Source organism: Petaurus breviceps, unplaced genomic scaffold (assembly GCF_028583685.1).
Source record: "Petaurus breviceps papuanus isolate PSGF00001 unplaced genomic scaffold, PetGlider_PUasm1.0 91023, whole genome shotgun sequence".
Classification (NCBI taxonomy): Eukaryota; Metazoa; Chordata; class Mammalia; order Diprotodontia; family Petauridae; genus Petaurus; species Petaurus breviceps.
Window position 1 is genome coordinate 604,536 of NW_027187398.1, and position 21,270 is coordinate 625,805.

The window sequence follows — 21,270 nt, forward strand, 5'->3', positions numbered from 1 at the left end:
CTTGCTGCTACATAGTGGAAAGATACATTTGAAATGAAGGCCATATAAAAAACAAGAGACTTTTTTTATTGGACATGTGGTTCCCTTAGGAGAGGGAACTCCCCAATGAGTAAAACCCTTCCACCAATTCGGAAAAGGATGTGCTCTGCAATTAAAAGTCTTAGAAAATGGCCTATAGCACAGAACCGTTGGTTCATGACTTGGCCAGGGTCACAGAGACAGAATATGGGAGAGGCAGGACTTGAACATAGGTCTTCCTGCCTGAACCCAGATTTCCATCTACTCCCTTTCTACAATCAATAATTTTTTTTTAAAAAAGGGAAAAAACCCTACAAGGTTACCTGTATTCATCCACAATGAAGTTTCATAGGACTGCAAGAGAGAATTTTACTAGCGTCTGATAAATCCCAGTTTCTGAGTATTATGGTGCACTGTAATCTACAATATATTAGGTTTATTTCTAAAACTCCCTTAATACTGAATACAGTTGTTCTATACTGATACCAAGTATTTCCAACTATTACCAAAGTGCCTGGAATGCTTTGACTCAACTTCTGCCTTACAAAATGGAGATCTCATAAATGAGTTTTGTGGAAACATATAATATACCAAAAGGCAAGATTTTATGTAATTCTGTCTTGTTCTTCTCTGGCTTCCTTCAAGTCCCAGATCAAATTCGCCTTTTATAAGAAGCTTTTTATAATCTCCCTTAATTCTAGTGCCTTCCCTCTGTTAATTTTTTTCAACTTATCCTTATATATTTTGTTTATACATAGTTATCTGCTTGCTGTCTCCCCCATTAGAGTAAGAGCAGGGATTGGGATTATCTTTTGCCTTTGTATCCCCAGTATTTAGCACTATGCCTAGCACGTAATAGGAAGGAAGCCCCTACTATCTTTACAACTATTATCTAATTTGATCCTCACAACAGTTTTATTAGGAAAGTATTATTATGTCCATTTCACAGATAAGAAAACTGAAGCAGCCAGAGAGATTAAATGACTTGTCCAGAGTTACACAGGCATGTCTGGAGCTGGACTGGAACCTGAATCTTTCTGACTTTAGGTCCAGGGCTCTATCTACTGTGCTGTCTGGTGACCTCCACAGTAAGCATTTAATGTTTGTTTACTGACTTACTGACTGCTGAATGACAGAAAAAAAACATCATGACACTCATTAAAAAACAATACTGAAACAAGAGAATATTTTCCTACATTATAATCTTCATGTTGGATCTTTTCTTCATCCTCTTCATCCTCTTTCGCCTCTCTTACTGAAGTTGTAGCAGGCACACCCTCGAGAAGCAATTCACAACTCGATCCTGCTTTTTTAGCTCTCATCTCAAGAGCATCACTACTTTGAGCGCTAAGGTGAGTGTCTGGTGGTGACATGCCTCTTGATTTTTGGGATCGGGAAAGTTCAATCGTAAGTCTCTTTAAAAAACAAAATCAATACATACAAAACAGTAAATAGAGGCAATGCTTAATCACATGGTAAATGAGCTAGGTATTTCTATTTACCTCAATACATCCTACTTCTTTTTAGGAAACCCCAAAATAATTCCACTTCATCTACTCCATCCCCAGTCAAAATCCCTTTCATTCTTTATTTCCTGTGTCTATGAATTAACTATCTTACTTCCATCTGTCATACTCACACATACCTATCCCATAGGTAGTAAGAGCAGCATATATTATAATGTTCGATAAATTAGTTAAATTTGTTTATCTGATAGTCTTGACATGCAATAAAAGTAACAAATTAGAATGGAAAATTTTGACAGCAGTTTTTCATGTACACTTCCTTCTCATGAATGCTCTCTGCCACATTCTTAAAAAGAAAAAGGAAAATATTTCCCTAAAATTTCTTCTCTGCTTTTCAAAAAAAATTCTGTTTTGGTAACACAATACTACCTACTAATTCATGAAAAATTCCCATCTTACAAGGACTTTATGGGTGATAATGCTGTCTTCTCTGTCTCTTCATGCTCAGGAAAAAATATCCTTTGTTAAAAATAGCTAAAAATCTCAGTGTTTGGAAGAGAAACCAGAGAAACCAACTAAATCTCCACAATATGGAAGAATCTGAGCAGAGCTGCGGGCTCTAAGAATAATGAGAAAAGAAGTTTCAAGTCTGCCTCAATTATCAGTAGCAAATAGTAATTCTACCATCTAACAGCTAACTTAATAACCAAAAAGTCTATCTGAAGCACAGATCTAGAAATAGATGCTACCTGCTTACCTCTTTAAGATTATTAATTTGTTGGATATAGCTAGTTTGGGCAGTCTCTAACTGAGTAATATACCAATGCTGGTCCCGGCATTTTTGGAAGAAAGTTGGTGAACGCACTTGAAACCTTAAGAAATGGACACAAAACAAAAATACATATAAATATATGCATATATACATAGAAACAGCAGCTAAATTAAAAACCAATTCAAAGAATAAAATTTTATTACTAAAAATAACACCTTGAATTTGTATTTAAATTTTAAGTTTTTAGGTCATATGATCAATCTATACCCCCAGTATAAAGCACAAGAAATCCTACACTGACTAATGGATCATTTTCTCTAAATTCATTTCTTAAACTAGTTATCTGAAGCCCAGGAGGCATTTTCCCCCCCAAAGAAACAAATGATAATTAACAGCAATAAACATTTATTAAATGCCTCCAGTATGGAAAGCAATGTCCTAGCTCCTGGGAATATTAAGACAAAATGAAACTGTCTTTGGCTTCAAGGAATTTAAGGCAAGGGGGGAGGGGAGGGTATCGCAGAAATACATATACATGTATATAAATATATGAATATGAAGAACATATAAAGTAATTTCAAGTGAGAGAAGATGTTAATATGGCTTCCTGCAGAAGAAAAAAAGCCAGGATTCTATTAGGCAGAGGTGGGGAAAGAATACATTCCAGTCATGGAAGTTTGCTGCTTATACAAAAAAATGGAGGAAGGAAGCGATAAATGGAATGCTCTGTCTGGGGATACCTAGAAGGCAAGCTTAGCCCATAAAAGCCTACTTAAACTATAGTATAACTGACCATAAAGCACTTCGAGAAATGGAGCAAACCATGTGGTACTGAAGAAACAAAGGATAGAAAAAGTTTCCTTCCCCTTTCCAAGGTGTAAGGCTACCCCCTCTGCAAAGGGGGCACATTGGCATTAGAAATTTTCTCTCCATCTCTCTTTTTTATGCCCTACCTCCAAAGTCCCCAAATAAACTGCTCTAATTTGATGTGGGGCCTGCACCATCCCACAGAGTGCTCCAGTATCCCAAATCAAAGCTTTATCACCCTTCTTCTTCTAAAATAAAAATTTCTAATCCAATATTCTCAGGTAGGTGTTAGACAGAAAAAGCACGTGAATGACTTCACAATGACTCTAAATCACAGAAAATAGCAGACTTCTAGTTAACTCAAACAAATGTCTAAGTGGTTAAACTTCAAGCAGTATAACAAAGTAAACTTGGAACATTTCAGGAAGCAAGACTAGAGGCAGAGGATACCAGCTGGCTAGGCATGAGAGTCTGCCTCCAAGGTTAGCTCCCTTAAGCTTTTTCTCTAGTTCTAAAGCCAAAGATTAGCTAGAAGTTCTGAGATTTTTCCTACAACTCCTGTTTGTTAAAGCCAGAAGGAAATTTTAAGATAGTATATAGTCCAATCACCCTAGTTTTACAGAACAAAACTAAGTGATTATGAATGATGAAAATTAAAAAATAAATTCATTAATTTAAAAAAAAAAAAACTAAGCGATTAGCTAGCCTCTCACAAAACTAACCTGAAGAAAAAAAAATGGAACCTAGTTTAATTCAATGCCCTGCCACAACAAGTTACTTCTCCTGACCTAGGGACATGTGTGGCAGAAAGGAGGCGGCTATTATCAAATAAAGTTAGAAAGAAATTCCAGAGGTCTTTCCTCTATATCACATCACCTTAAAATGATTTATAGTCAAATGATTGCTGAATTTATTAGATGCATGTAGATCGAATACTATTTATTAAATACCAATAAATATGAATAATAATATTTAATACTGATAATAATAAAAGAGTTGGCATTGTGGAGTGTCAAGAGTACTAGTTACATCCTGGTTCTTGACACTAATTACCTGTGTAATCGCATGTCCATTAGATTGTAAAGTCCTTAAGGACTTTTTTGCTTCCACAGTGCTTAGCACAGTGACTGACTCATAGTATATGGACCATAAATGTTTACTGAATTAAATCTGAGGAGTTAAAATTTGTATTGCCTACCTTACAGGGTCAGTTGACCCTAAATCTTAAAGAACTACAAAAATGTGAACTATTATATATTATTACTAAGGCAACATGGCATAACAGATAAAGGTGCTAGAAGGAGAATCAATAAGACCTGGGTTCAAATCTCACCTCTAACAAATGTATTAGGCAATGTACCTCGGTAATGGGAATGTAAATTTTTAAGTTCTTCCCTGCCCCTAGGCTAAAGTGCACCTGGAGCCTGGGGTGGGAGGCTTGTTTTTCAGTAGATACTTTTTGATTAGCCAGTGGGTCCAGAAGGTTGTTACATACTCTGAGCCAGGAGAAGGCTATATAATCCCCTATGTGAGGCTTTACTTTGGGGCTCACTTTGAGAAGTGTTCTGTGATTTGATCAGATGAGACTCTGGGAAACCGTTGTTGAGAGCCCCCCGCCTTTGAAAAACCCAGATGTTGATTTGGTATGGATGTAATGGTTGGACAGTTTGGAAATCTGTCTACTTGATCTATTTTTCTGTCTTGATAATTCTGTCTGTATGTTCTGAAGTTCGGGGTGCTGACCTTTTTCCCCTGAACTAGGTAAATGATACATATTTGACTGATTAAAGTAAACTTGTTAACCAATTTTGAGTTGCTTTCCTTTAACAAAGCAGATCTAAGAACCTGTATTGGCAGCCACCCTAGGGACGCTGGGGTGCTTGCTGCTACAACCTCTAAATGTCTCAGGCAACTCCCTAGCACCTATGTTCTTAAAACATGGATCTGAGCCCAAAAGTCTTGGGAATATAGGTTCCTGCCTCCCAGATCACTGGTCCCATTTTCAGTTTAGCCCCCATAGTTATAAATCCAAAGGAACAACCTTTGTCTAAAAGAAGTCAGCCATCCCCACCAGCTATAGATCAACTACCATGAACAGGGTGGGCAAACCAGCCTAGCCGAAGCAACAAGGCACCTCGAGAGACACAAAGGAGGTGCCATATGCCAGGAAAGTCAAATGACCGTAACCATTACCTCCCTTCAGACTCCTAATGGAAGGGGGCCATAAAGTGGCACAGTGAATAGAGCACCGGCCCTAGAGTCAGGAGGACCTGAGTTCAATTCCGGCCTCAGCCACTTAACACTAGCCGTGTGGCCTTGGGCGAGTCACTTAACCCCAATTGCCCCTCCAAAAAAAAAACAAAACAGACCCTAATGGAAACAGTCCAGAAGACTGAGCATTAAGAAACCCTAAGAATAGCAAAGCTCACAAAACTGTCAGCCCTAGTTCCAGCCCAGCCTTTAAATAAATCAACCCTTGTGAAGAAAAGACCTGGCAACTATTTCTGCAGGTACTGAAGTCCCAGATTCCTCAGAAGCCAGAGGTACTAAATACCTGGGAAAGAAAGTTCTCACCACCAAAATCTTTCTCATTGGAAAATGGTTCAACATCAGAAACAGGGTTTTATCAACAGAAATGATATTAGATATGTTAAGTATCTGCTTGTTGGTTGTACCCTAATGACCATGGGGCTTCTCCATCTGACTCACAAGAACCTCCAATATGTGTTATCTCCTCACATTCTAACTGAGCAGGAACTGTCTCTTTTCTGTTTATATCCTTGAAGCTTAGTAGGGATCTGTTTAGAGAAAGTACTTAGCAAGTGCTTTTTAATTCACAGGAAAGCATAGATGGGCTGGCAATTTGTATTATTAGATAGAGGACTCATACAGATGAGATCACAAGTTTGTGGCAATACTGAACTATTTTATTAATTTCATTAAGAAAATTTTATAAAAGTTACTTTTAATGTAAATGTTCAGTATTAGTGTTCATTTTTCACAGAACAATATACTCAGAATTTTACTTTAAAATAAAGGATAAAAGTCACAATATAAAATTCCCCATTACCTTAAAATTACCGTATCATTTTGTCGGTTCAAATAGCCTTCATTTGCAAGTAAGTCCAAACGAAAAAATCTATTATAACCCCAGCATTCTCCAACTTCAAAATCAGATGCAAATTCTCGAATGATATTCTTGGCAGGATCATTGGAGGATTGATGAACCATCTCAACACGGTACTCATACCTAACATTGGAAAAAACCCATTAAGAAGTAGTTAAAAGGGGTGGCCAGGTAGCATAGTGAGTAAGAGCACTGGCTCCAGTGTCGGGATGACCTGGGGATCGAATCCAGGCTCAGACACTTAGCACCCACCCAGAAACACCTGGCCGTGTAACCTTGAGCAAGTTACTTAACCCCAATTGCTTAGGGGCAGCCAGGTGGCTCAGCGAGTAAGAGCACTGGCTCCAGTGTCGGGATGACCTAGAGATCAAAATCTGGGCTCAGATACTTAGCACCACACCCAGAAATAATAACTGGCCGTGTAACCTTGAGCAAGTTACTTAACCCTGATTGCTTTAAAAAAAAAAAAAGGGGGGGGGGGCTAGGTGGCACAGTGAATAGAGCACCAGCCCTGGTATCAGGAAGACCTGGGTTTGGATCCAGCCTCAGACATTTAATACAAAAACTAGCCATGTGACCTTGGGCAAGTCACTTAGCCCCAACTACCCTCCAAAAAGCAAAAAAAAAAAAAAAGTAGTTAAAAGATATTAAGTTCTCTCAAAAGAACTACAAACTGTTAACAAATAGGGTAAGGATTCCCCCAATTCATCAATAATAAGCAAAGTAAAAATCAGACATGCAAGTCAAAACAACTCTGAGGTTTCATTTTACACTTAAAAAATTTTCACTGATGAAAGATGGAAAAGACAGTATTGACAGAACAAAGAAAAGAAATACACACTAAACACTATTGGTGGAACTGTGAATTGATCTAAACATTCTAGAAAGCAACATGGAATTCAAATAAATGGTTCACACCCTTTGAACCAGAAAGTCACACTGTTAAACACATGCTCAAAGTAGGTAAAAACTGAAAATGGTCCTGTACATACCAAGATGTTCATAGCACCACTTTTATGTTATAGCAAAGAATGAAAACAAAATACATGTCTGCTGACTAAAGAATAGCTAAAAAAAAAATGTGGCATGTGAATGTAATAAAATAGAAGCATGAGAAGACATGAACTGATGCACAATGAGGACAAGTTAAATAGAACGAAGAAAAACACATTAACACTGACTACAACAACGTAAATGGAAAAAACATAAATATGAAACTGAACACTATAATGACCAAGCATGGCCAAAAAGATGAGATTAAAAGCAGTTTCTTTCCACTTTAGTAGAAGTGCAGAATTATATATATGGACTACTGCATATACTGTCAGACAAGACCAATGGTTAGAATCACTGCACAACTTTCCTTCCCTATTCTTTTTTATTTTTTATTATTCAAATAGCACACTGGGTAAAGGGGGACGGGAAAGTTAGGTGGAGGGAATATATTAAAAAATAAAAAACATACCCCACTTGGCTATTAACTGGAAATGTGCCATCACTCTCATTAACATGGCCCTTTAAGAAAATTTCAGCTTGGGGTGGCTAGGTGGCGCCAGCCCTGGAGTCAGGAGGACCTGAGTCCAAGTCCGACCTCAAACACTTGACACAACTACTAGCCATATGACTTTGGGCAAGTCACTTGACCCCAAATTGTCCTCCAAAAAGCAAAAAAAAAAAAAATTGTCAGCTCAAAACTTAAAGCTGCAAGAAATCTTCTTTTATAAAAAGGCAAAGAATATCACTTGGTGGTTAGCATGTCATCATTATTCAAATCACAGGAAACTACATCACAGTATATTTTACAAAAAAATATGAGTTTATGAAAAATGAGTAGCAGGTTATTTTTGCCAATAGCAGATTGTCTCTCAGTAAATCTTCAAATGAAGGTTAGACAACCACTTGATTGGAGATTAAGAGAATTTCAGACACGCTCAAATTTGAACTAGATGGAATCTGGAGCCCCATCCAATTCTGAGAACGTGATATTTTATAGTGATTAGAGAAACCTAGGTTAGTTCTTGACATACTGCCTTCTTATTAATTGCTGCAGGCTGGCAATTAAAACAACTCTAAGATATCATCTCACACCTCTCAGATTGGCTTTAAAATTATAAAAGGAGATGTTGGAGGGAATATGGAAAAATTGAAGCACTAACATATTGTTGGTGGAACTGTGAAACTGATTTAACCATTTTGGAGAGCAATCTGGAATATAATTCCCATAGCCCAAAGAGTTATAAAATTGCATATACACTTTAACCAAGCAATATCCCCATTAGATCTGTTTCCCAAGGTAATCAGGGAAAAAAGAAAAGAACCTATTCATTCTAAAATAGTTATAGTAGTTCTCTTTATAGTGGCAAAGAACCGCAAATTGAGGGGATGCCTGTCAAATGGGGAACGGCTAAAAAAGATGTAGTATATGATTATGATAGAATACTCCTGTGCTGGAAGAAATTATGAGCAGGCTGATTTTTAAAAAACATGGAAAGACGTGCATGAAATAACGAAGAGTGAAATGAGCACAACCAAGAGAACACTGGATACAGTAACAGCAATATTGTTTGAAGAAAAACTGTGAATGACAAAGCTATTCTGAATATTACATTCACATCAGTTACAAACTATCTATGAAGGAAGATGCTATCCATCTCCAGAGAAAGAACTGATAAATACAAGTATGCATAGTGTGATTTTACATACATATATATATATATATATATATATATATATATATATATATATATATACAGAAACACATATACATATATGTCTATCTGTATCAAATGATGGCCTTCTCTACTGTAGGGTGAGGAGGAGGTAGACAGATAGTTTGGAACTTAAAATGTAACAAAAAATATGTAAGATTTTATTTTTAAAAAATTACTTGATGACTCAGTTAGAGCTTCAGGTTCAAAACAAAACATACTGACACACTATGCCACACATTTCATATCCAGATGCACTAAGACAAAGCAAAACTGATTCATAAGTATATCAAAAAGGCAAAACATATTAAAAATATATACTAAGGAAATCAATACTCAATCATGTTTCTTACTTGGACGTTTCTGGCAATCCAGCTGAGAGTTCCAGGAACACAGAGAGGTAATAACCCCGCACAACTCCATTTCCATCCTTAAAAAGAATAGGCAATATCTACTGATTAACCTATAATCTCATATACTGGAGACCAATATATACTATTTTACCTATTAATCTAACAGAAACCTGATCTGTCTGGATAAAATAATAAAACATATAAAACACTTCAGAGCTAGAATCTACAACATTAAAGCTAAATCATTTCTATTCTAATATCTTAAGATGTTAACAATTTAATAAAATGAGATCAATCTCTATGTTAACTTTTATTTCAACAATTGTGAGGATAAAGGAAAGGTACAATTTTATTTATTCTGACATAAAGAAAAAAATAAGCAATAATACTTTAAAGTTGTCTTAACATTTTATAACATTAAAGCAACAAATATTCCTAAAAACATTGCTAAAAAATAAAACACACGTAACTTCACTAAAATTAAGACATAAAAAGATACAATTGGATCATTTTTGTTGTTTTTTTTTAATAATTATAAATCTGACGTGTTTTAACAAGAGTATGGATTCAAATATATGAAATAGCATAAAAAATGAGGTCATAAAATGAAATTTTTAAAAACAATGAAGTGAAAGGAATTTTTTCAATGTCTGTAAAATTTCATTATTTATCCAGTGCAAACACCAGCCCCCAAAATGTCTATACTGACTAACATAAGTGGTGATAGTGGTGGTGGTGGTGGTGGTACCCACAGAAAGGCAGTGTGCTAGAGGGACCTTGGAATCCAAAAGACCTGGGTACAAGTCCCTCCTCTAGCTATGTGACCCTGAGTAAGCCACTTAACCTTTCAGTGTCCTCAAGCAACTCTCTAAGAAAATAAGTTGCAGAGAATGAAGCTATAAGGCAGCTATGTGGAGTAAAGGATAGAGAAAAAGCACCCATAATGAAAAAGAGGAGTTCAAATTCAGCTTCAGAAGTTTACTAGATGAGGCAGCTAGGTGGCACAGTGAATAGAGCACTGGCCCTGGAGTCAGGAGAACCTGAATTCAAATCCGACCTCAGACACTGTACACAAATACTAGCCATATGCCCTTGGGCAAGTCACTTAACCCCAACTGCCCTCCAAAAAAAGGCAAAAAAAAAGTTTACTAGCTATCTGAACCTAAGCAAGTCATGTAACCTCTCATGGTCTGTTTCCTCATCTGTAAAACCTAATAGTACCTACCTCCCATAGCTGGAGCTATTACTACTACTACTACTATTGCTGCTATAGGTAGTGGGAGAAGGTGTCTAATTTTATAATGCATGACAATAGTATATTTAACCAGTACAGAAATAAAGTTAGGGGTGAATTTCATAAGGAGTATGATCTTTATTTAATTAGCCTGGCACAAAAATTAACACTGACTCATATTCTTTTTTATTAACATAAAATTATAATTGATATTATAGAAGTTCCATATTATCTTCGTAGGTTAATCTGTAATAGCAGAGCAAGTTTACCACAGAGTTCCGTAAATCAATCACATTTCAAGTCCAGTTAAAAAAAAAAAGTGGTACCCACAGTTCTTTTTTAACATTTCTGTGCATAAAATGGATGTTACTGTTTTATTGTTCTTTGAATTACGCAATCTTCATTTTGCATGACTTCATGTAGGTCTCTCCCTACTTCTCTGAATTATTCATATCCTTAATTTCTCACAGAGCAATGTTTAAATATATTCTCAGATAAAACGACTGTGCAGTTATTTCCCAATTGTTGGTCAACTAGGCTTTTTCCTACAGTTTTTAGTTATTCTAAATAATACTTCAAGAAATATTTTTGCACTTTGCTCATAAAAACTTCCTTAGGGTATATAATTCTAGAAGGCCTACTAAGGAAAGGGGCATGCACATTTTGCACAAACCACCTTCTAAAAATTTTTCATTAATTCACAACTCTAACATGAGAGTTCTGATCATTATTACTGCTGTGTAGTATAATTTGAAATGAGTCCCTCTCCCTTGTCTGTCTTTATTTTCAACAAATTCCCTCAACATTTTCACTTGTTTTTCTATAAGGATTGTTACTATTTTGTCCAATTTTATATTGCATGACATTAGTATGTTTGACCAGTAAAGAATTAAAGCTATGGATAAATTTCATTAAGGAGTATCATCTTTAAAGGCTTGGCACAAAAATTGACACTGACTCATATTCTTTTTAGTTAAATAAAATTATTTTTACAACTGACTTTATATAAGTTCCATATGATCTTAGTAGGCTAATTCATAAATATTTAACATGTGTTTTTGTTGCTAAACTATGTATATGTTGCCTATCACTCTATAAATATACGATTGGCAACATATAGACACTGATTATAGGGAAGTGTATTATATTCTGCTATCCTGCCAAAGGTGTTCATCACTTTAATTAATGATATTATTTCTCTTGAGTGTTCTAAATGAAGAATTATATCCTCTACAAGTAATTATTTTAATCTCTCCTTATCACAGTACTTATTCATCTAATTTTCTCATTTTATTGCTACAGCTATACTTCCAGTATTATGCCAGATAATATTATTAAGAGTGAATAATTTTGCAAACCCTTGTTCTGAGTAGGAAAAAAATGGTTTCCCATAAACAGAATACTAGGTCTTTTTTTAAGAAAGAAAAAGTGTTTACTGATATGTTCTGCTTCTTACATTACCACAGTATCCCCCACGTATATTATGACAATAGTATTTTTTAGGGAGGGGGAGGGAAGTCCACACAACTGATCAATAAATTGAAAAACTCTGAAAACATATACAATATGTTAACACTTGTGGACCTCCCACCTCTACAAAGAAGTGGGGGTAGGAGGAGGGCATCTTCTCATCTCTCTTCATTCAAGGCCTGTTTGATTTTTTAAATTTTGATATTTACTTTTGATTTTGTAGTGTATTGTTCTATTTACATTGCTGTAGTTACTACATATATTTCTTACTCTGTATCAGTTCATTAGATTTTTCCATGCTTCTTTATATTTATCACACATATTTCTTACAAGATGACAATATTCCATTACATTCAGGTACCACAATTTGTTTAGCCATTCCCCATTTGATGGATATCTACTTTGTTAATAATTCTTAGGTATCACAAAGAGTACTGCTATAAATATTAAGGGAATTTTTTTCTTATCAGTGGTTTCCATTTGGTATAATTATGTAAAGGAGTCTCTGGTTATAACGGTCTAAGACATTATAATCACTTTATTTACTAATTCTAAATTGCTTTCCAAAAAGTTTATACCATTTCACTGCTCCAAAAACAATGCATTTATGTGCTTTGTCTTTCCAAAATCCCTCCAACAATGACTGTTGCTATTTCATGTCATTTTTCCCAATTTGCAGTTTAAGGTAAAAGGGTATAAGGTAAAAAAAGGTATAAGGGCATAAGGGTATACAGTAAAATCTCAGGGTTATTCATCATTTCCCTTGACAGTCAAGATCTCGTTTTTTCTAATGAATTTTATTCTATCAAGTTCAATAAAGTATCCCATTGGTAATTTGACTGGCATACCATTATAAGTGTAAATTAATTTTGGTAGTACTGTTGTTTTTATTATGTTGGCACAATTTAGCCATAAGCACTGAATTTTCCTCAAGTTATTTAAACTGTTCTCTATTTCTTTAAGGAGTACTATATTATTGAATCCATACAAACTTGTGTGTTTTGGTAAATTGATCCATAGATACTTTATGCATTTTGTAGTTATTTAAAATGGGATTTTGTTCTATTATTGCTTCTTATGTTTTGTCATCATTAAAGAGAAATACTGTTGATTGCTGATTTGTTTTGTAGCTTGTGACTGCTGAAGCTATTGCCTCAATTAGAATCTCTGCTGATGCCCTGTGGTTTTCCAAGTAAACTATGATATCATCAGCAAAGATAGTTTCATCAAATAGTAATTTTACATGTTTCTATGAATTGTTCTTTGACACACTCATTATTTTAGATTTCACTGTTAAGCCTCCGTTTCAGTCTGTATCTTTTGTTTGTGGTCCCTGAACCAATTTCTTTCTTTTTTTTTGCATTATTGTCTATAAAAGTTATACGAACGATTTCTGCCCTTTTATGTTCTTTTGTGATAGTTCTGTGCCCTAGTACATGGTCAATTTTCATAAAACTTCCATGTGGTACAAAGAAATATGTACATTATTTTGCTATCTCATTTAGATACCATAAATCTATTTTTAATTTCTTCAGAAATGTGTTCAGTTCTAAACATACAAAACTGATAGATGGATACTGAAGTCTTCTGTCATTCTCATGCTACTGTATAATGTCTCCTTTATGAATCTTAGAAGCTAAGGAATTTGGAGTAAGTTTATTTCTAATGTTAATTTGTCTGTGGTTTCTTTCAGCGTAAGATAGTTTCCTTGTCGATCCCTTTTAATATTTTGAATTCTTTTTTGCTTTATCTGAGAACATGGTAGCAAATCTTATATTTTTAAATTTACTTGAAACATAATAAATTTTATTCTATCCCTTCAGTTTTATTTTGTGGTTTTTAAAAAAATGTACAATGTAAAGTTTTGTTTTCATATGCAATATACAATCTGTCACTCTTTTTCATTTTACTGAATTGTTTAGTCCTTTCACATTTAAAATTATAAGAGTAAGGATTATATTTTCTTCCATGACTCTAAAATTGGTGAGGTATTTTTTTTAAGGTATTATTTTCCCTCTTTTGTCGTAAACACAGTATTGTGTTCCTTTAGTTACCTTACCTTAATCTTTATTTTCCAGGTGTCTCTGATCCTATAGGCTCTTGTCTCTCACCTCAATCCCCTCTTCTCATCTGTTATTTTTTTCTCTTTAAGGTTTTCTTTATTAATTCCTGTTTCTCTCCTGTTTTTATCTGGTCATATATTTCTTACTCTTCTTTCTTCTTCTCAGTCATACAGTCTCCCCCCCTTTTCCCCCTTTCATTTAGTCCTCTATGTATTAGCTTTTTTAATTTCATATTTTGTGTCTATTTCCAAAAAATAATTCTTTTACTCTCTTCATTATCTATCTTCTCCTCTCTAGTCTAGACCCTAATTCCCTGACTGATGAGCCCTATAATCATCTAGTGTCTCCCTTTTCTCTGTATTCTTCATGCTAAGTTTCAGAGGCATTCTTCTAGGCTCTACCTCTAGGCATTTTCTGTCACTGGTTTGTAGAATCTGTCCCATATATTTCCCCTTTTCAACTATGCCTCACTCCCAGTACAATTATAACCATTTCAGGTATTAGAGAGGACACTGCCCAGTGGCAGGGTCCCTTCCCACTGTGTCCCTAATTATGCAGCCCATCACTGATCTATACCCTCCCTTGTTGGTCTTTTATTTCCTCCACATTAAATCTCCTCTCTGTGTCTATACTGTCACATTCTTTTAGGTGCCAAGTGCCCCCAGAGGTTCCAATCTGTCACCTCCCAATGTAATAGTACAACTCTTCAAGTACCAGATCCCCCAGACCTCATTTATTGTAAGATCCTCCTCTCCTTGGCATTCACTGGCCACCCATAAGAACATTCATCAATGGAACCACCTCCAAAGTAAATCTTCCTTCATCCCCTCCACTCCTTTCATTATTTTCCTCCTCTAACTCAGAAGAAGTGCAGGTTCTTCTCCTTCTGAGACCACAGAGGTCATCTTCCCCTCATTTCTGAGCCCAAGATTTGACCCCTATGCATCACACTCCTCTATCTTCCTGGGTCCCCTCCCTCCCTTCTACATGCTCTCCCTTATTATAGTTAAACAAAAAAACACTGATTTACCTGTAGATAAAGTATTACCAGATTTTATACATAATGTCCTCTATTCACCTCTTCACTGTTACCCTCACTATTTGTGTATTTACCTCTATCTCCTTGTGTGAAGTTAGGAAAAAATTTTCTTACTGATCTCTCCATCATCATTCTGTCCTTATTTTGAGGTGTTAAGAGATACAAATAATCCCTTCAGTTCTAATTGGCTTTCTAAAAACTTTCAAGCTCTTCTTTACCATTACAATGCTATGGTAAGCTCAGATTTGCAGGATAGGCCACCCTGGGTTGTGTGAAGAGCTCCAATGCTTTTTGGATCATATTATTCTATTCCCTCCTTTTTATAGTGGGTATGGAACAGTCCTGCATTATTTGAATGCCCTTTCCTTTGTATTTGAAGGTCTTTTCTCTAGATGGCTTGACAAACTTGTTGTTTCTGAAAAAAAGTATTAAATTTAATCACTATGTATCTTAAGAGTTTGAAGACTTGGATTTTTTTTCTGGAAGCAATATGAATTTGTTCAATTGGAATTTAATTTTCTTTGTCCATAAGATTGGAGCAGTTCTCTTCTATTATTTTCTTCTCCACTGTGTTGAGGTTTTTCCCTCTTGTGTTCTTGGAGATCTATGATACTTAGACTGTCTCTATGTCTTCAAGAGCCATATATTTTACTTATATAACAAGCTTATTTTCTTTTAATGTTCCTGTTTTTTGGTTCTCCTCTTAAAAGCTGACCTTCATAGAATTCCCAATCTATTGCTCTCTCTTTTGTTTCTTTGGTGAAGTTTGCCATTACAGATTCAAGTTTTTCTATTCTGTTTGTTATTTTTGATGCACAGGACATAAATTCTGTTCTTAAAATTCTCATTTCTCTTTCAACCACTCAGAAACAGCATGCTGTGTTTTCATAGTCTCCTCAAATATCACAAGGTCCTCATGTGGTAGATCATTTTCTGTTTTGCAGTATTTATTCATAGATGTCTGAACCTGTTTACCAGATCTGGAGGTGCTTCCTTCTGTTGCTATTGTTTTTCCCATTGATTTTCTGTTTATGTTCAAGGTCTCCAAATTTTCTTCTTCCTGCCATCTTTGCTAATTTCAGTCTTTTCCCCCCATATTTTCCTTATCATTTACTTCCTTGACTGCCTCTCCTCTGACTGTGGTTTCATCCACCATCAGCATCTTATGGTGCTCAGCCTCCTCCTATACTGGGCAATTTACAATTCACCAATCAAGGTTTCTGCTCCCAACTGACTTTTGGGTAGTCAGACTGGTCCCAGATGGATGTTGTGCTCTTTCCTCTCAGGCTTGGTATAGCACTGCACATCCTCCCCACATGGATATGCATGGGGAAACATCCTGATCTGTCCTACTACCTCCATTTCTCAGCTTTCTAGGCTGGCACTGGAAGTTCAGGGTTTTGCAGCACTGTTTGCCCCAGCACTGGTAATTTAGAGGTTTACAGCACCACTTCCACACTGCAGCTTCTGGAAGGCTTTTGTTCCTTAAGAGCTGAGGCTAAGATGTCTATGGAGACTGAAGCAAAGTTCCATTCACTGGAGCCAGGGTCTCCACAGCCCTAGAAGGGGAAGGAAGGACCAGGGGGTAAGGGTGAGTTTTGTTGCTGTGTCCTTGTCTTTGGGGCTGACAACGCAACCTTACGGCATAGGAGCTGTCTAAGGAGGGGTGCTGAGTAAGATCAGGGTCAGTAAACATCACTCAGAGGTTTTTTAGGGTTTTTTTTTTCTGGCACTGCTGTTTATTATCTTCTTTGGATTTTTGGTGTCCTAGACCACAGAGACAGCTGGAACTGTTTTATCATTGGAGCATAATTCATGTTTTAGAAAGGTCTGAGAGGTCATGGGGAATCAGAAAAAATGTCTTTCATTTTGTTGTTCACATGAACTAGAATACTAACTCTCTTGAGAATAGATGTTTTCTATGCATTTTTAAAAAATCCTTTTATTCCTATTTTTATAATTTTTTCAGAAATGAATATTTATATTTTATTGGATGTCTATTCAGTAGATTGATATGATCAAATAAATTTTAACTGTTTTTTTAATGATGTACTATGGTAATCTTATCCCCAATATTGAAACATCATTAAAAATCTTTAATATTCACTCTAATACCGATAGAACTTTGAAATAAAACTCAAAGACAAGTGACAATTTTGTTCAGATATAATTTCTTTGAGTATGATTCAAGAACCCTATAAAGAAACTTGGAAATATTGCTATTTCTAATTGTCTGGAAATTTGCAATTTCCTAGAAAATAAATTGGAGCATTTGCTTAAGAATACTAGAAAAATGATAGAGAATATTCTTCTACCTCAAGATAGATCAGAAACAATAATAAAATTTAAAAGGGTTTTAAAAAAAAAAGAATCAAAATCTTACTGGGTAAACCTTCAGCCTCCAGCAAAGCCCTGAAACTTGAAGAGGTGGACTATAAACAGGATCTGCCCTCTGGCGCAAAGTGCTAAGGAGAAAGAAAATCCCCTGATGTTAATTTATAACAGCTAAATAAATCAAATTTTATGGTAACTGAAATCTTAACAAGTATTGCTAAAAGAACCAGCAACTATGAAAAATTACTTTTGCAATATATAAACATATTCCTGAACAAAAAATCAAAGATGAGTGAACTGATTCAATTATATTTTAAAGATATTCCCAAATAGTGTTTTTATAATGACCAACCCATGTTTATACTTGGGGACATTTAAAGAAACTAACTCCAAAATGGCTGAAACAATAAAATAATACTTTGCACTGAATTTAGTATTGTGATCTATAACATTTGGTTATTATGAAAAGAAATAAGAATGCAAAGAAATTGAAAGAGACTAGGTAAACAACAAGATCATAAGAGTGATAGTGTCAGCATTAAGATTAGCATTTAACAGTTTTATTGCTGTGAAATACACCCTCCCCCTTTACACATGGGGAATCAGAGAAAATATCTAGTCCTTCACCTTGTTGCTCATGTGACCTAGAATACTACCTCCTGACTAACTTTTCTTTTAATGCTAGAAGAGAACAACTTAAAATACAGGTACTTAACATTAAGTGATAGCATCAATTAATTAATTTAACTAATTAATTAATTAGTATATGTGAAGGCATCAGATTTTTCCCACCTTATAGTCAATATTTTGATCAATAAAATTATTCTATAATGACTATCAAAGTAAAGGACAAATAGTATAGCTTCTTGCAGTTCTGCCTTACAAATTAAATTTATTTATAAACAACTCTCATTTATAATGGTAAATTTTGTACATACAAAAATAATAAGGTTGTCAAATAGTCTTACCTGAAGTTCTCTAAAACAAAAGTAGTTGAATCATAAGCTGGCACTAATTCACTAAAAAGACAAAACATACAATCCACGAAATTATTTCACTTTGTCAAATAAGTAAAAAAAATTAAGATATTAGACTCTCAGATAAAATTTATAATCCTAACAAGCAACAGTGTGAATGATCAATATCAAGTACATCAACAAGCATTTACTGAGTATCAATTCCTAAAACCTAGACAGATTACAATTCATTATTAATCACTGGCAATAGGCTAGTACAATTTCACAATGTTAATGGTACATGAGAATCAAAAATAAGCAAAAGAAAAATAGTCAAAAACACAGATCCCAGGGGTACAGCAAAGGATATTTCTAAATATTACTTTGATTTTAATGCACATATATTTAATGAAAGGAAATTCTGCTCTGTGGCACATGAATATTTGTTTAATGTAAGTCAATCCCTATGAATTACTTGCCTAAGGCAAAAAAGAGTATTATACCCTTCTGGTGTGTGCTGGAATGCTCAAGAGTGTATAAAAGCCTCTGCAGGCACACAATTATCTAACTATCCTCCCCTACCTCCAATCAACAGATGCTGGAAGAAATTATGACAATACTCAAAATCATTACTGATTAGAAAAATGCAAACTAAAACAACTCTGAGGTATCACCTCACACCTATAAAACTGGTTAATATGACAGAAAAAGAAAATGAAAAATGTTGGAGAAGATTTTGGAAAATTAGAAAACTAATGCATTGCTAGTGGAGTTGTGAACTGATCCAACCATGGAGAACAGTTTGGAACTATGCCTAAAGGACTATAAAGCTGTTTCAGCAATTGATTCAGCAATACCACTACTAGGTTTTATCACAAAGAGATCATAAGAATGGGAAAAGCACCTACACATACAAAAACATTTTTAGCAGCACTTTTTGTGATGGCAAAGAAGTGGATATTGAGGGTATGCCCATCAACTGAGGAAAGGGTGAACAAGTTGTGGTATATGAATGTAATGAAATACTATTGTTCTATAAGAAATGATCAAAAGGCAGACTTCAGAAAAACCTGGACCTACATGAAATGATGCTGAGTGAAGTGAGCAGAATACACAGTCACAGCAACACTATTCAGTGATCAACTACGACAGATTTAGCTCTTCTCAACAATACAATGATCTAAGAAAATTCCAAAAGGCTCGCGATGGAAAATGCTATCCACATCAAGAGAGGAGTCTGAATGCAGATCAAAGTCTACTATTTTCCACTTCTGTTTTGTTTTGTTTTTTCTTTCTCGTGGTTTTTCCCTTTTGTTCTCATTCTTCTTTCACAACATGACTAATGTGGAAATATGTTTAACATGACTGCACAAGTATAACCTGTATCAGATTGCTTGCTATCTTGGAGAGGTGATATGGAAGGGGTGATGGGAGGGAAGAAAGAAAATTTGGAACTCACAATCTTACAAAAATGAATGTTGAAAACTATCTTTACATGTAATTAGAAAAAAATAAAATACTATTAAGTGCAAAAAAAGTTGTGACAATATTCAAAGGTAAGCATCCTCAGGGCACAGGACAGTTTTTGACATAGTCAAAGTGATTTTGAATTGCTTAAATGATAAATTTGTGATGAGGTAAAGCCACTAGCAGAGGATTATGTTATTCTACATTCTTTAAAACTTTACTTATACACATAAGTTTTATGCACTTATGCACATAATTACAAACTAGAGTAACTTTCTACTTAAAGGAATCTTATGATGCAACCTCTAAAGTAGCAAGTTACTCTATTGCATTTAAAATACAGCCTAATTTCATACCCTACAAACTGGCAAAGATGTCATATTATGTGCTATAAAAAATGATGAATGTGATGTATACAAAGAAGCATGGAAAGACAAATGTACACAATATAGGTAACTATAGCAATGTCAATGTAAAGAACTACCAAAAAAATTAAAAGTGAACGTGGGAAAATTAGAAAGATCTACATGAATTAATGTAGAGTGAAGTAAGCAGAACCAAGAAAACAACATATACAATTACTACAACAATGTAACTAGAACATAAAAGCAATATATTCGCAGTTGTCTTTTCTTTTCAAACTAGAAATTACTACTTAACAGTTGCTATATTCATTCCCCAACTGATAAGTGGTCAAAGGATATGAACAAGCACTTTATAAAGGAAGAAATCTAAGATATAAAGAGCAATATTTTTAAAATGGTCTAAATCATTTATAATTAGAAAATGCAGATTAAAACAATGCTGAAGTTCCACCTCAAATCTACCTGACTGGCAAAGCTGACCAAAAAAAAAAAAATGACAAATGATAGAATGGCTGAGGGAAAAAAGGTACATTAATTCACTATTGAACTGAACTAGCCATTCTAAAAAGCAATTAGGAACTATGCACCAAAAGTTATTAAACTGTGCATACCTGTTGACTCAGCAATTCCACCACTATTCTCTAGATTTTCAGAACATTATTCTCTCCTGGTTCTTGTCCTATCTATCAGACCACTCCTTCTTTGCTGGATCCTCTTCCAAATCACAACCTCAAACTGTAGGTGTCCATAGGCTCTCTTCTATATTACTTCACCTGGTAGTCTCATCAGCTGCCATGGATTTAATTACCATCTTTATACTGATGATTCTCAAGTCTACCCATTCTCCCCCAACCTCTCTGAGGGCCTCCCATCTCATATCTCCAACTACCATTCAGACATCCCAAAATGGATGTCTAGTAGACATCAAAAACTCAACATGTCGGGGCGGCCAGGTAGCACAGCGAGTAAGAGCACCGGCTCCAGTGTTGAGAAGACCTGGAGATCGAATCCCGGGCTCAGATACTCAGCACCACACCCAGAAACAACTGGCCGTGTAACCTTGAGCAAGTTACTTAACCCTGATTGCTTTT

The 21,270-nt window shown here is 35.2% G+C and overlaps 1 protein-coding gene across 4 annotated transcripts in view; it reads right to left on the reverse strand.

The window, feature by feature from the left end:
- TRIM37 (tripartite motif containing 37) overlaps positions 1 to 21,270 on the reverse strand; it is a 119,532-nt gene that overhangs the window by 37,012 nt on the left and 61,250 nt on the right. For all 4 annotated transcript variants that reach the window (XM_069078028.1, XM_069078027.1, XM_069078026.1 and 1 more), the window contains 6 exons: positions 18,360 to 18,410; positions 17,441 to 17,522; positions 9,252 to 9,328; positions 6,134 to 6,313; positions 2,242 to 2,356; positions 1,215 to 1,433 (listed from right to left, as the gene is read on the reverse strand). In XM_069078028.1, the coding sequence (XP_068934129.1) occupies positions 1,215 to 1,433; positions 2,242 to 2,356; positions 6,134 to 6,313; positions 9,252 to 9,328; positions 17,441 to 17,522; positions 18,360 to 18,410 (724 nt within the window). The remainder of the gene's footprint in view (positions 1 to 1,214; positions 1,434 to 2,241; positions 2,357 to 6,133; positions 6,314 to 9,251; positions 9,329 to 17,440; positions 17,523 to 18,359; positions 18,411 to 21,270) is intronic.